The sequence below is a fragment of the Hyla sarda genome, chromosome 6, assembly GCF_029499605.1.
Source record: "Hyla sarda isolate aHylSar1 chromosome 6, aHylSar1.hap1, whole genome shotgun sequence".
Classification (NCBI taxonomy): Eukaryota; Metazoa; Chordata; class Amphibia; order Anura; family Hylidae; genus Hyla; species Hyla sarda.
This window is the reverse complement of record NC_079194.1, coordinates 54,523,055-54,539,671: the sequence shown is the minus strand read 5'-3', so window position 1 is coordinate 54,539,671 and position 16,617 is coordinate 54,523,055. Positions and strand designations below refer to the sequence as shown.

Genomic DNA, 16,617 nt, shown 5'->3' with positions numbered 1-16,617 from the left:
ATCAGAGATCGCGGGCGTCAGCCATTGCCGGCGGGTCCCTGGCTGCGATCAGCAGCCGGGATCAGCCGCGCATGACACGGGCATCGCTCCGATGCCCGCGGTTATGCTTAGGACGTAAATGTACGTCCTGGTGCGTTAAGTACCACCGCACCAGGACGTACATTTACGTCCTGCGTCCTTAAGGGGTTAATGCAGTCCAGGCCACATATAAAAAAATAAAATAAAAACTCTCCGGACAACCCCTTTAACCCCTTAATGGCCAAGCCCATTTTCACCTTAAAGGAGTAGTCCAGTGGTGAACAACTTATCCCCTATCCTAAGGATAGGGGATAAGTTTGAGATCGCGGGGGGTCCGACCGCTGGGGCCCCCTGTGATCTCCTGTACGGAGCCCCGACAGCCCGCGGGAAGGGGGCGTGTCGACCTCCGCACGAAGCAGCGGCCGACACGCCCCCTCAATACAACTCTATGGCAGAGCCGAAGCGCTGCCTTTGGCAATCTCCGGCTCTACCATACAGAGGTATTGAGGGGGCGTGTCGGCCGCCGCTTCGTGCGGTGGTCGACACCCGCTATCTGGCCGGAGAGCCTGGCCCCCGTACAGAGACATTGCAGGGGGCCCCAGCGATCGGACCCCCCGCGATCTCAAACTTATCCCCTATCCTTAGGATAGGGGATAAGTTTTTCACCACTGGACTACCCCTTTAAGGACCAGGCCAATTTTATTTTTGCGTTTTTGTTTTTTCCTCCTCTCCTTCTAAAATCCATAACTCTTTTATATTTCCATCTACAGACCCATATAAGGGCTTGTTTTTTGCGTGACCAATTGTACTTTGTAATGAAACCTCTCATTTCTCTATCGGCTCCATTGGGGGACACAGACCGTGGGTGCATGCTGCTGTCTCTAGGAGGTGTGGGACACTATGGCAACAAAAACAGTTGGCTCCTCCCAGCAAGATATACCCGCCTTCAGGCTCTGAGCTAATCAGTTTAAGCTTCGTGTCTTGCAGGAGGTTGACATGGTCTGGTTTGCTCGAGACCAGGTCTTCTGTTTTTTTGTTTTCCTAGTTAGGGACGTGTTGGTTTTTTATTCCTTTTCTTTTCTGTTTTCAGGTGGGGACTCAGGGACTGCGGTTCCCCGTTTCCCCATTGCGAGTGAGGGGGCACAGACATTGCGTATATGCGCTCTTAACCCCCAACGGTCAGCGCTTGGGTGGTACCTCATGGGTCCGGGTCCCCCTTGTTACCTGCTCGCCTCGCTCGCGCATAGCAGCCAAGCGTGATGCAGGTAACTAAAGCTGACTGAAGTCTTCACTGAAGACTCCTTTAGGTAAGTTCTTCTGACTGAGGTAAGTACTTTCCCCCCCTTTTTTTCTCCATAGGTATGAACTCGCAACCTCTGGAGACCCCCTGTTTTGGCCCACCTACACTTTATGGGCTAGCCTATGCAAGGGCTGTACTTTATTCTGGGGGAGCAGTGGCACCTGAGGGGGCATTTTTTATGGGGCACTACACTTATGTGTGTGTGCTTGGTGCACTTCACTTATATGTGTGTGCGTGTGTGCTTGTGCTACCATGTCAGCGCCTTATATGCGGCTGTCAGCCGCGGCGCTGTATCGGGCCGGACGCTCTCAGCGCCGTTCTACTTTCGTTTTGTCGGCAGCGCCTTTTATGCGGCTGATAGCCGCAGTGCTGCCGTGAGCCGGGCGCTTCAGCGCTGGCTTACTTTCTCTTTCACCCGCAGTCTCTGCCTGCGCTTTGTCCTCCCGCTCTCTTCCCTCTGGCGCATAAACTTCCGCCAGGTGCGCTCGGGTCAAGGAGCGGGTGCCATGACAGTTCTTTAAGGCCGTCTCTAGCTCCGCCCACATTGCTAGGAGCTCTCAGAGGCGCGAAGCAGCCTCCAATCAGCACCATGGTTGCGATTTTCAGTTAGAAGGGGTCAGTTAGTGAGTGCCTTGCTTCAGGCACGCCCCTCTCTTCCTATTGGCTGGCCTGTTCACTCTCTTTCTAGCTGCTCAGAGTGAGTTCTCCTCACTGCAGTTGACAGGGGCACAGACTGGGGTGAGAAAGTTCCTATCTCCTTTTTTCTTTCTACATTATGTCCGTATCCAGAGCTGTTCCTTCCTCTAAACAGAAACCTGGAACTTCCGTGACTTACTATCTCTGTAAGCACTGTAATACCAAGATGTCTGGCTCTGCTGAGCCCACTGGCCCTGCCTGCTCCACTGCTCCCCTAGACCCCCTGGTACCCCCTGATGTCCCTTCGGTCCCGGTGGGTTCAGCCGCTCCACCAGCCTGGGTTTCTTCCCTGTCCCAGTATATGGCTGACTTGACAAAGTCTCCCGTTCGGTGGCTGAGGCCTCCCGGGAAGTGGTGTCCGCCTTGAAGGGGTCTTCCCTTCGCAGGACCTCTGGAAGGGCCCGCTCCTCGTCTCCTCATGCTTCACGCTCTCACAAGCGTCCTAGGGGTGCCTCGTCTGACTCTTCCATTGAGTCTTCAGATAGACATGAGCGTTCCCCTCGTGGGTCCCGCCCCCCCCCCTCCCCCCGGTCATCTGGGCACAAACGTCGTTCCTCTAGAGGACGTTCTCGGAGTCGCCGCTCTGCCACGCCAGAGCCGCGTACTCGGTCAGGGTCGCCCCCCCTCCAGGACTGCCTCTACTCATTCCCCTGGTGAACTTATGGACGAGGCTTCCGAGCCGGCATCTGACTCAGAGGACCGCCCGGACTCAATTGCAAAGGTGAACTCTTTGGTGACAGCCCTAAGAGACACCTTTCACTTAGAGGACCCAGGATCTTCGGATGTCAATCCAGGAGTATCCTTTCATCATGCTAAGCCGGCACTTCAAAGGTTCAGCTCTCACGCTGACTTTGATGACATTCTGGGAACCGCATGGAAACATCCAGACAAGAGGTTTCCGGGAATCAAGACAATTCAAGAACGTTATCCATTTGACAAGGACCTTGTCACTAAGGTTATTTCCCCTCCCTCAGTGGATCCCCCAATTTCCCGGATCTCTAAGTCGACTACACTGCCTCTGGCAGATGCCGCAGTCTTCAAGGATCCCACGGATAAGAAGGTAGAATCCTTAGCGAACTTTGCCACTGAAGCAGCTGGCTCTTCTCTTCTTCCCATCTTCGCCTCGACATGGGTGTCCAAGGGCCTGGCGGAGTGGTGCCAAAAGCTCCATCAGGATATCTTAGCGGGATCTCCCCCGGAGGATCTATCTGCTCTGGCTCTCCAATGCTCTAAAGCTGGGGACTTCCTGTGCACAGCTTCCATGCAGGCAGCCCGTTGTTCTGCTTTTGCTGTGGGTCACCTAGCGGCTCTCCACCGCTCTATGTGGCTTAAAGCTTGGAATGCGGATGCCGCTTCCAAAAGGTCTCTCACTGAGCTTCCCTTTACGGGCGGCCGTCTTTTTGGCAAACGCCTTGATGAAATTATCTCTGAGGTAACGGGAGGTAAGAGTTCCTTGTTACCTCAAAATAAGGCTCGCCCTACTTCCCAAAGGAAGCACTTTTCCTTTCGGACCTCTAGCTCCAGCAAAGGGTCCGGGCAGGCGCCCTCGCGGGACAGGAAGGCTCCCTCGTTCTGGCCACGCCCATCTTGGAAGTCGGACTCCAACCGGTCCGGCCGCTTTGCGCCCAAATCAGGCAACCGCAAGCCCACTTCTGCATGAAGTGAGGCCCCCACCCATGGTTTCTTCTCAGGTGGGAGGTCGTCGCTTGTTTTTTCGAGACATTTGGACCTCTCACATTCAGGACTCTTGGATCAGGGATGTGGTGTCCAACGGTTACCGGATCGAATTCGCCTCCCTTCCGAGGGATCGCTTTTTTTGCTCCCGGGCCCCCGATCTCCTCCCCTGGCGAAGCAATTTCGAGCGGCTCTCCAGTCTCTGCTTCTTCAGGGGGTTATTGTTCCGTTCCTACAGGGGAACGGTTTCGGAGTTTGTATTCAAATCTTTTTGTGGTTCCCAAGAAAGACTGTTCTGTGTGTCCAATTTTGGACCTCAAGTGTCTCAACCATCACCTTCTCATCCGCCACTTCCGAATGGAATCTCTCCGTTTGGTGGTGGCGTCTCTGGAACAAGGGGAGTTCCTTTCATCAGTGGACATCAAGGATGCCTACCTTCATGTGCCAATATTCCCAGGCCATCATCGGTACCTTCGCTTTGCGGTTCCGGAGGGGCACTTTCAATTTGTAGCACTCCCCTTCAGTCTAGCCACGGCTCCTCGGGTCTTTACAAAGATCCTTGCGCCAGTGATGGGCCTGTTACGGTCGAGGGGAATCTCGGTGATACCCTATCTGGACGACCTTCTCATCAAGGCTCCAACCAGAGCCCCGGAATCTGGACGTCACTCTCCACACTCTGACTCGCTTCGGGTGGTTGGTCAACCGGGACAAGTCAGTCCTCCGCCCTACCCAGTCTCTAACCTTCCTGGGACTTCAATTCGACACGGCCTCTGCCCGGATTTTTCTTCCGCCGGACAAACGTCTGGCGCTCCGGTCGTGGGTCCGCTCCCTTCGGTCCCGGGTATCAGTCTCCATCCGCACTTGTATGGAAGTCCTGGGTCGGATAGTGGCAACTATGGAGGCCGTACCCTTTGCCCAGTTTCATTACCGCCCCCTTCAACTGGCGATTCTTTCCCGATGGAACAGGTCTCCTCTGTCCCTCGATCGTCAGTTTGTTCTCCCTCGCACGGTAAGTCAGTCTCTGCTCTGGTGGCTCCGCTCCCCCCTTCTTCTCCAAGGGCAGTCGTTTCTTCCCCTTCACTGGCAGGTTGTTACAACGGATGCCAGCCTGTCGGGCTGGGGCGGCGTGTTCAGGGATTGGACGGTTCAGGGACTCTGGTCTCCCCAGGAGACGCTTCTTCCGATAAACATATTAGAATTACGGGCGATTCTTCTTTGTCTTCTTCATTGGGAGTCCCGTCTTCAGTCCCGTCCCGCGTTCAGTCGGACAACGCCACGGCCGTGGTGTACATAAATCGACAGGGCAGCACTCGCAGCTCGACAGTCATGGCCGAGGTGACCAAGATTCTCACCTGGGCGGAGAGCAAGGTTCCGGCCATTTCGGCGATTCACATTCTGGGGGTGCTCAACTGGGAAGCGGACTTCCTCAGTCGGTCTTTTTGTCCTGCTCCTTCTCATCCTAAGGAGCGCTAACTACATAAGCTGGATGTAGTTCGGGCTGTTCGGTCTTATCTCTCCATCACTACTTCGTTTCGTCAGTGTGATTCCTTTTTCGTCCTTACGGAAGGTTGTCGCAAGGGACAACCTGCTTCCAAGACCACCATTTCTCGGTGGATTCGGTCTGCCATTTCGGAGGCCTATCGCTGTAAGGGGAATATTCCTCCTTTCAGGGTTGTGGCTCATTACCCGTTCTGTTGGGGCATCCTGGGCTCTCCAGAATAGAGCCTCGGCCTCGCAGATTTGCAAGGCGGCTACCTGGTCGTCTTTGCACACTTTCTCGAGGTTCTACCGAGTTCATACCTTTGCATCGGCTGATGCTAGTCTGGGCCGTAAAGTGTTGCAGGCGGCAGTGGAACGGCCGTCTGCCTGACTGCTTATCTGCCCACCCAAGGGACGGCTTTGGTACGTCCCACGGTCTGTGTCACCCAATGGAGCCGATAGAGAAAAGGAGATTTTTTAACACTTACCGTAAAATCTCTTTCTCGAAGGATCCATTGGGGGACACAGCTCCCACCCTTTTGGGGTTTTTCTTGACCTGTTAATCTCCTCCTATTGCTCTGGAACTTAAACTGATTAGCTCAGAGCCTGAAGGCGGGTATATCCTGCTGGGAGGAGCCAACTGTTTTTGTTGCCATAGTGTCACATACCTCCTACAGACAGCAGCATACACCCACAGTCTGTGTCCCCCAATGGATCCTTCGAGAAAGAGATTTTACGGTAAGTGTTAAAAAATCTCCTTTTTACCATAAAAGGTACGGCGAACTCCAAGAAAAAATTTTTTTAGAAAGGAAATTTAAATGCGAACCAAAATTTTGCACATTTTGGAGTGGTTTGTTTTCACACTGTACAATTTACGGTAAAAATTACATGTGTTCTTTATTCTGTGGGTCAATACGATTAAAATGATACCCATGGCTAGATACTTTTATATTTTTGTACCGCTTAAAAAAAAAATCTAAAACTTTTTGTACAAAATCAGTAATCTAAAATCGCCCTATTTTGACCACCTATAACTTTTTCTTTTTTCCGTATATAGGGCGGTATGAGGGCTCATTTTTTGCGACTTCATCTGTACTTTTTTTAGATACCACATTTGTATATATAAAACTTTTAGATCATATATATATATATATTTTTTTTTTAAATGTGACAAAAAAAGCAGCGTTTTTGGACTTTTTTTATTTTTTACGTTTACTCCATTCACCATACGGGATCATTAACATTATATTTTGATAGTTCGGACATTTACGCAGGTGGCGATACCAAATATGTTTATTAAAAAATATATTTTACGCTTTTTGGGGGTAAAATGGGAAAAACTGACAATTTTTATTGGGGGAGGGGATTTTTCACTTTTTTTAAACTTCTTACTTTTAAATTTTTCAACTTTTCTTTTTTACACTTTTTTTGTCCCCATAGCGGACTATCTATAGCAATCTTTTGATTGCTAATACTGTGCAGTGCTATGTATAGGACACAGCACTGCTCAGTATTATCGGTGATCTTCTGCTCTGGTCTGCTCGATCGCAGACCAGAGCAGAAGACCCCGGGAGACGGCCGGAGCCAGGTGAGGGGACCTCGGGCTGTCATGCTGGATGATTGGATCCCCGCGGCAGCGCTGCGGGCGATCAGATCATCCAATCCAAGTACCACAATGCCGCAGATGCTGTTATCTGTATTGATCACAGCATCAGAGGGGTTAATGGCGGACATCCGCGCGATCGCGGATGTCGGCCATTACGGGTGGATCCCCGGCTGCTGCTAGCAGCCGGAACCTGCCGTGTATAACGCGAGCACCATTCCGATGCTCACGGTCATACACAGGACGTAAATGTACGTCCTGGTGCGGGAATTCCCGCCAAGCCAGGACGTACATTTACGTCCGTGGTCGTGAATGGGGTTAATTGCAACAGTCAACGCAGTGCCACATTAGTCCATTGCCTTGTGGGGATTTTTTTTAATTTTTAATATATGTTTATTAAAAAAGTTTTTCCATAATAAAAAGCAATAGAAAAAAAAAGCCCACAAGCATGGTATCATCAGTGTACCAGAAGTGAAAACAACATAAAATACACATACATTTTCAAATAAGGTGCAGCACAGAAAGAAAACGTAGATTCGCCTGTGTCAAGCAGGAAGAAAAAGTAAGCATAGGTAAAGAAATTAGTATCTCAACCATCCCCTCCAACCTCTCATATAAAGAAATGAAGAAAAAGAAGAAAACTAATCAGAGAAAATAGGTAAGCAAGCAGTTAAGCGGAACAGAGCAAGCAGAATAAGCCAAATACATCGAGTGAAAAGGGAGACTCACACTTTGGCACCCAAGGGACGGCCCAATGAGCAGGGGATGCTATGCATCACTACTTACCTCAGTGTTTTTGGCTGCCGGGCATGCTGGGAGCTGTAGTTTTGCAACAGCTGGAGTCACCCAGGTTGGGAAACACTTACTCACCTCCTTACACTCCGTGGGCCGGGCTCCCCACATCTGAAGGCAGTGAAAAACCGCCGTAGGGTAAAAAATGGTGTATCCACACATATGGAAAACCACCAGAAAAACTACAAAACACTTAAAAAATAAATAAATAAAACTATGGCAGTTTTCCGTTGATTTTTCAGGTTTAAAAAAAAAAAAAGGAAAGAAATATCTATGGAAAAGTAGCCTCAAAGGGGAATTCCATCCCTTGTCCTGTGGATAGGGCATAAGTGACTGATCGGGGATGGGGGAGAGCACGACCCCTGAAATCTCCTTTTGATCTCGAGAATGGGGAGCACCTCCAGCTGCTGAATGGAGCAGTCTTTCAGTTTACATAGATTGTCTGTGGGGGTGCCGTAGATGCCTGAGCATTATACTCTGGTATCTTCATAGCAATGCATGAAGCACATGGCGACCTCCCCACTCCATTTAGCAGGGAGAGTCTGCTTCCCATTCTCAAGATGCTGCGGCAGTAACTGAGCTACGACAGAGCAAGCTCGCTGCTGCTGACATAGCTCTGTGTGTCAGCTGACTGCGGGCTGGAAATCCTTCACAAGCGGATACACAGAGCTTCGACAGCAGCAATGAGCTCGCTCTGCAATGGCTTTTTGACTGCCGGCAGCGCATTTGCAGCATCAACACCTTAAAGGGGTACTCCGCTGCTCAGCGTTTGGAACAAACTGTTCCGAACGCTGGCGCCGGGAGCTCGTGACATCATAGCCCTGCCCCCTCATGACATCACACCCCTCCCCCTCAATGCAAGTCTATGGGCGGGGGCGTGACATGCGTCACGCCCCCTCCCATAGACTTGCATTGAGGGGGCAGGGCGTGACGTCATGAGGGACTGGGCTGTGACGTTAAAAGCTCCCGACACCGGCTACAGCGTTCGGAACAATTTGTTCCAAACGCTGAGCAGTGGAGTACCCCTTTAAGGTTAGTAAATGGTTGTCTGTTTCAGAAAGTGTTTAATTTTGCTTGTGTTCTTTAACTATGGGAGACCTTGTGTCAAAACAGGCTACTGATATTTTTAGCTTTCATTCTAACAATAATGTCTAATATAGAAATTAACTATTTAAACAAATCCTACATAATCCATATGTATTTGTATTATTCAGGAATACATCCTCAGAGGTGTCGTAAATGCAGCACTAGGTCAAGAATTGGGCTCGGTGAGTTCAGTACTTCAATATTGCTTTTGTGCCAATTGCACTTTCTCTATCTGCTCCATTGGGGGACACAGACCGTGGGTGTATGCTACTGTCTCTAGGAGGTTTGACACTATGGTAATAAAAAAAAAGTCGGCTCCTCCCAGCAGGATATACCCGCCTTCAGGCTCTGAGCTTACCAGTTTAAGCTTAGTGTCTGAAGGAGGTGGACATGGTCTGGTTTTGCTCCAGACCAGGTCTTACGTTTTTTTCTTTTCCTAGTATAGGGACGTGTTAGTTTTTTATTCCTTTTCTTTTCTATTTTCAGGTGGGGACTCAGGGACTCCGGTTCCCTGTTTCCTCATTGCGAGTAAGGGGGCAAAGACATTGCGTATATGCGCTGTTCACCCCCCCTCGCCAACAGTCAGCGCCTGGGTGGTACCTCATGGGTCCAGGTCCCCATATTTTCCTGCTTGCCTCGCACGCGCATAGCAGCCAGGCGTGATGCAGGTAACTAAAGCTGACTGAAGACTTCACTGAAGACTCCATTAGGTAAGTTCTTCTGACTGAGGTAAGTACTTTTCTCCATAGGTACTGACTTGCAACCTCTGGAGACCCCCTGTTTTTGGCCCACCTTTCTTATGGAGCTGGCTCATACAGGGGCTGCATTTTTATTCTGGGGGAGCAGTGGCACCTAAGGGGGCAGTAAATATGGGGCACTTCACTTTATATGTGTGTGGGGGGCACTTCACTTTACATGTGTGTGTGGTTCCTCAGCGCCTTATATGCGTCTGTCAGCCGCGGCGCTGTTACGGGCCGGGCGCTCTCAGCGCCGGCTTTACTTTCACTATGCACACAGTGCCTTATACGCGGCTGACAGCCGCGGCGCTGGTACGGGCCGGGCGCTCTGAGGGCCGGGCGCTCTCAGCGCCGGCTTGGTTTCACTTTCTCCGGCAGCCTCTGCCGGCATTAGGCCCGTCCGCTCTATTCCCCCGAGCGCATATGCGACGACAGGTGCGCTCGGGACAAGGAGCGGGCGCCATGACAGTTCTTCTCGGCCGGTCTATAGCTCCGCCCACAGGGCTGGGAGTTCTCAGAGGCGCAAAGCAGCCTCCAATCAGTTAGTTAGTGCCTGGCTTCGGGCACTCCCCTCTCTTCCTATTGGCTGGCCTGTTCCTTCACTATAGCTGCACGGAGCGAGCTCTCCTCTCTGCAGCTGACAGGGGACACAGTCTTTTTTTCACATTATGTCTGTACCCAGGGCTGTTCCTCCCTCTAAACAGAAGCCTGGGACTTCAGTGACTTATTTTCTCTGTAAGCACTGTAATACCAAGATGCCTGGCTCTACTGAGCCCACTTGCCCTGCCTGCTCCACTGCTCCCCCAGACCCCCTGGTACCCCCTGATGCCTTTTCGGTTCCGGTGGCTTCAGCCGCTCCACCAGCCTGGGTTTCTTCCCTTACCCAGTATATGGCTGACTTGACCCAAGTCTCCCGTTTCGGTGGCTGAGGCCTCCCGGGAAGTGGTGTCTGCCTTGAAGGGGTCTTCCCTGCGCAGGACCTCTGAGAGGGCCCGCTCGTCAAGCGTACTAGGGGTGCCTCGTCTGACTCTTCTATTGAGTCTTCAGATAGACGTGACCGTTCCCCTCGTGGGTACCGCCCCCCCCCACCTGTCATCTGGGCATAAACGTCGTTCCTCCAGAGGACGTTCTCGGAGTCTCCGCTCTACCACGCCAGAGCCGCGTACCCGGTCAGGGTCGCCCCCCTCCAGGACTGCCTCTAATCATTCCCATTCCCCTGGTGGACAAGGCTTCCGAGTCGGCATCTGACTCAGAGGACCGCTCGGACTCAATTGCAATGGTGAACTCATTGGTGACAGCCATAAGAGACACCTTTCACTTAGAGGACCCAGGATCTTCGGATGTCAATCCAGAAGTATCCTTTCATCGTGCTAAGCCAGCACCTCAAAGGTTCAGCTCTCACGCTGACTTTATCGACATTCTAGAATCTGCATGGAAACATCCAGACAAGAGGATCCCGGGAATCAAGACAATTCAAGAACGTTATCCACTTGACAAAGTCTTTGTCGCTAAGGTGGTTTTCCCTCCCTCAGTGGATCCACCAATCTCTCGGATCTCTAAGGCGACTACACTGCCTCTGGCAGATGCTGCTGCCTTCAAGGATCCCACGGACAAGAAGGTAGAATCCTTAGCGAAGTTAGCTTCTGAAGCAGCTGGCTCTTCTCTTCTTCCCATCTTCGCCTCGACATGGGTGTCCAAGGCCTTGTCGGAGTGGTGCCAAAAGCTCCATCAGGATATCTTAGCGGGATCCTCTCCTGAGGATTTATCTGCTCTGGCTTTCCAATGCTCTAAAGCTGGGGACTTCCTGTGCGCAGCTTCCATGCAGTCAGCCCGTTGTTCTGCTTTTGCAGTGGGTCACCTAGCGGCTCTCCGCCGCTCTATGTGGCTTAACCCCTTGAGGACCAATGCAAATAAACCTGTACGCCCCTGAAAGACCAGGCCTGTTTTTTCAAATCGGGGATGTCTGTCTTTATTAGAGAATAACTCTGGTAACGTTTTGCCAATCACGATAATTCTGACATTGTTTTTTTGTCACAAGTTGTCCTTCATGTACATAGTAAAAGTAAGCCGATATCATTTGTAGTTTTTTTTTTACAATGCAAAAAATCATGAAATTTTTACAAAAAATTACGATTTTTTTGGTATTTTAACACTAATTTGTTGCATATATTTATACTTACTGACCAAATAGTTTATGAAACTTATACTTTCTGATGTCTACTTTATTTTGACGTCATTTTTTAGTTTTTAATTAACATTTTAAATTAGTTAGAACCCTAACAATTTAACTTGAAATTTAGGAAATTTAGAAAATTTGAAAAGTACATCTTTTTTTTCATGTGCTATGCAAGGTTTGCAATAATTAAAAGGTAGTAGAACATAGGAACACCCCCCCCCCCCCCAAATGACCCCTTTTTAAAAACTAGACCCCTCAAGATATTCGCTAGGGGGTACAGTGAGTATTTTAACACCATAGTTTTTTGGCAGGAATTATTACAAAGTCAGTGTTAAAAATTCGAAAATTGCAATTTTTCACAAATGCATCATTTAGGGGGCATATTTTATGTACATCACTTCTGATATTGAAAGAAATGCACCCTATATTTTATTTAGCTGCTTGTCCCATGTTCGGAAATACCCCCGCTTTGGCCATATATCGTTCCTTGGCCGCGTGGTAGGACTCAGAAGGAGAGGAGCGCCATTTGGCTTTCAGGGCAGAACAGTACCCCCATCCCCACAAGTGACCCCATTTATATACCGCACCCCTACAAGTTATTGGCTGGTTGGCTGGCAGTATAACGCGTCTGTCTGTGACAGTTAAGGCTCCTGATGGATATATCCGCCATGTTGTGGGAATAAGCACCCGCTCATGGCGAATATATCCATTACTGCTGCGGCTGGGTAGCTCAGTGTGTCCGCTCATGACTGCTGGCGGAAAATCCGCCGCTATGAGTGGACTCACAAAGCTACCCAGCCGCAGCAGCGAGCTCATCACCATGACTGCTGCATAATGTGTAGGATCACGTGGCGGACATCCGCAGCATATTACATGCTGCGGATGTCCGCCAATGCGATCCTACACATTATGCTTTTTTTTTTATTAGATTCATTTAATAAATGTATTTTTAATATATATATATATTTTTTTTACACTTTTATTACATTTTTATTTATTTTTACACTTTTATTTTATTTATTTATTTATTTTTACACTTTTTAATGCTTTGGAATACTTAGTATTCCAAAGCATTGCAGTTATATGCTGCCTGCCAGTTTTCACTAGCAGGCAGCATATTTCATTAGCAGGCAATACCCAGGGCAGACCTGGGGATCTTTGTAGGACCCCCGGCTGCCCAGGTATGCAGCAGCACCCCGCGATGCTCCTGGGTGCTGCAGGAGAGACAGAGGGAGCCCCCTCCCTCTGTCAGAACTCCTTACAGCGCGCGGTCACTTCTGACCGCGGCTGTAAGGGTCAAACTGCCGGGAGTGAAGTGAACTTCACTCCCGGCAGTGCGACAGGCCCCGGCCAGCCGCGTATTACACGCAGCACCCCGTGATCGCGATGCGGGGTGCTGCAGAGGAGACAGAGGGAGCTCCCTCCCTCTGTCATAACACTTACAGCCCGCGGTCACTTCTGACCGCGGCTGTAAGGGTTAAAACTGCCGGGACCGAAGTTTACTTCGGTCCTGGCAGTGCAGCAGGGTCCCGGCTGTGTGATACAGCTGAGTCCCTGCCGCAATCTCGTGGGTGCACTGGGCAGCACCCACGAGAAGAATGGACGAGTATAGACGTCCAGGTGCGGGAACGCTCGCCAACCTGGACGTCTATACTCGTCCGTGGTCGTTATCGGGTTAAAACTTGGAATGCGGATGCCGCTTCCAAAAGGTCTCTCACGGAGCTTCCCTATACGGGGGCCATCTTTTTGGCAATCGCCTTGATGAGATTATCTCTGAGGCAACAAGAGGTAAGAGTTCGACAGGGCGGCACTCGCAGGTCGGCAGCCATGGGCGAGGTAACCAAGATTCTCACCTGGGCGGAGAACAAGGTTCCGGCCATTTCGGCAATTCACATTCCAGGAGTGCTCAACTGGGAAGCGCACTTCCTCAGTCGGTCCTCATGATCCCGGTGAGCGGTCTCTACATCCGGAGGTCTTCGCGCAGCTCTGCGACCTCTGGGGCATTCCAGACGTGGATCTCTTCGCGTTCCGCCACATTCGGAAGATCCTTCCGTTTGTGTCCAAGTTCCGGGACCCATAGGCTCTGGCCGTGGACGCCCTAGTGATTCCCTGGGCGGGGTTTGCCCTTCCCTATCTGTTCCCTCATCTTCCGCTCCTTCCCAGGGTGCTGAGGATGCTCAAGGCAGAGGACGTCCCTGCCATTCTGGTAGCTCCAGATTGGCCTCTAAGGTCCTGGTATGCCAACGTAGTCAGGCTCCTGGACGACGCTCCACTGCGCCTTCGGCTCCGCCCGGACCTGTTCTCTCAGGGTCCTCTTTGCCACCCCAATTTACAGTCGCTGCATTTGACGGCGTGGTGGTTGAGACTGCGGTTTTGAGGGCCCGCGGGTTCTCTTCCCAAGTCATTCACACCATGCTCAAGGCTCGTAAGCCCCTTTCCGCAAGAATTTACCACCGTACTTGGCGGTCTTATTTTCGTTGTTGTGAAGCTCAGGACTTCTCCCCGGTAACCTTCTCGGTTCCCCGTCTTCTCTCCTTTTTGCAGTCAGGGTTGGAACTGGGGTTGTCTCAGTTCACTTTAAGGTCGGGTTTCGGCCCTTACTGTTCTTTTCCAGCAGCCCCTGGTTTCTAATTCTCATATCCGGACCTTCCTTCAAGGAGTGGCGCACGCTGTCCCTCCTTATCGGTCACCCTCTCCCCCTTGGGACTTGAATTTGGTTCTGAGTGCCCTCCAGGGTGCACCCTTTGAGCCCCTTAGAGAGGTGTCTCCGTCTACTTTCTTGGAAAGTGGCGTTTCTTGTTGTTATCACCTCCATCCGGAGGGTGTCTGAATTGGCAGCTCTTTTCTGCCGTTCCCCGTTCCTGGTGATCCACCAGGACAAGGTAGTTTTCAGGCCAGACCCTTCCTTTTTGCCTAAGGTGGTCTCGGCCTTTTCATCTCAATGAGGACATTGTCCTCCCGTCCTTTTGCCCTACTCCTTCTCATCCTAAGGAGCCCTTACTACTCAAGTTGGACGTAGTTCGGGCTATTCGGTCTTATCTCTCCATCACCTCTTTGTTTCGTCAGTGTGCTTACTTTTTTGTCGTCGCAAGGGACAACCTGCTTCCAAGGCCACCATTTCTCGTTGGATTCGGTCCGCCATTTCGGAAGCCTATCGCTGTAAGAGGAAGATCCCTCCTTTCAGGGTTGTGGCTCACTCTACCCGTTCAGTTGGGGCATCCAGGGCTCTCCAGAATAGAGCCTCGGCCTCGCAGATTTGCAAGGCGGCTACCTGGTCGTCTTTGCACACTTTCTCGAGGTTTTACCGAGTTCATACTTTCGCATCGGCTGATGCTAGTCTGGGTAGTAAAGTGTTGCAGGCGGCAGTGGAACAACTGTCTGCCTGACTGATTGTCTGCCCACCTAAGGGGCGGCTTTGGTACGTCCCACGGTCTGTGTCCCCCAATGGAGCCGATAGAGAAAAGGAGATTTTTTTAAACTTACCGTAAAATCTCTTTCTTGAAGGATCCATTGGGGGACACAGCTCCCGCCCTTTTTGGGATTTTTCCTTTGGTTCTCTGTCTGAGGGTGTGTTCAGTTATGTTTGTTCTTCTGGTCCTCGGACAGTTTTGGGTCTTTCTTTGACCTGATGGTCTCCTCCTCCTATTGCTCTAGAATTTAAACTGATTAGCTCAGAGCCTGAAGGCGGGTATATCCTGCTGGGAGGAGACGACTTTTTTTATTACCATAGTGTCACACCTCTTAGAGACAGCAGCATACACCCACGGTCTGTGTCCCCCAATGGATCCTTCGAGAAAGAGATTTTACGGTAAGTGTTAAAAAATCTCCTTTTTTGCCTCCTTGAAATCTAAAGCTTTTCTAAATGACTTTGTAGTTGAACATATTTATGTATTACAGTAACACCAGTAACCTAAATAGGATATTTTATTAAGCGAGATCCTATACAGTATATGGGTCTTTATGTCACTGGTTAAAGGGGTACTCCGGTGGAAAACTTTTTCTTTTTTTTTTTTTTTTAAATCAACTGGTACCAGAAAGTTAAACAGATTTGTAAATTACTTCTATTAAAAAAAATCTTAATCCTTCCAGTACTTATTAGCTGCTGAATACTACAGAGGAAATTATTTTCTTTTTGGAACACAGAGCTCTCTGCTGACATCACAAGCACAGTGCTCTCTGCTGACATCTTTGTCCATTTTAGGAACTGTCCAGAGCAGCATATGTTTGCTATGGGGATTTTCTCCTACTCTGGACAGTTCTTAAAATGGACAGAGATGTCAGCAGAGAGCACTGTGCTCGTGATTCAGCAGAGAGCTCTGTATTCCAAAAAGAAAATAATTTCCTCTGTAGTATTTAGCAGCTATTAAGTACTGGAAGGATTAAGATTTTTTAATAGAAGTCATTTACAAATCTCTTTAAATTTTTGGCACCAGTTGATTTAAAAAAATAAATAAAAAATAAAAAAAAGTTTTCCTCCGGAGTACCCCTTTAATGTTTTATTTTTATATAAAAATTTGTGGCCACTGTCTTTTCAGACCTACATATTAAATATTCTGGTTATTATTGGATCATAAGCATTTTCAGTGGCAACAAAAGCTCAGAATCTCTTCTTTTTTTTTTTCTCTTCTCTTTTTCTTGTAGAGAGAACATCTCAAAAGTGCTGAGCAGTTCTTCCAGCTTGTCGGTGGATCAGCTAGTGAATGCGGTAAGTTTTGCACGCTCTAATGTTTTTGCAAGATTAGAAAGATAGAAGTGTAAAATTGCAATGCACAAAACATTTTTCTAGTGGGAAATTTATATGTTCCCCACACTTGAATTTAGCCTCCTATCACATAATAGTAGAAATAATACTCTTCTATATTGCCATGTATTATTAGCTGTTAGTGCTTTACTGACAGGTTATGTGCCTTACATCCATTAGACTTTTGCAGCCAATCACTTGATCAATGTTGATGCTAGGATTTGTTGTAAAATAAATAGTAAAAAAAAAAAAAAAGTTTTTTTTTTAAATTGTGACTAAGCCACTCCCCCATAAAAATGTAAATCGCCCCATTTT

At 49.4% G+C, this 16,617-nt stretch overlaps 1 protein-coding gene across 3 annotated transcripts in view; it reads left to right on the top strand.

The window, feature by feature from the left end:
- Nucleotides 1–16,617, top strand: part of IFT56 (intraflagellar transport 56) — a 57,664-nt gene that overhangs the window by 21,546 nt on the left and 19,501 nt on the right. For all 3 annotated transcript variants that reach the window (XM_056523782.1, XM_056523781.1, XM_056523783.1), the window contains 2 exons: nt 8,777–8,830; nt 16,203–16,266. In XM_056523782.1, coding sequence (XP_056379757.1) covers nt 8,777–8,830; nt 16,203–16,266 — 118 coding nt within the window. The remainder of the gene's footprint in view (nt 1–8,776; nt 8,831–16,202; nt 16,267–16,617) is intronic.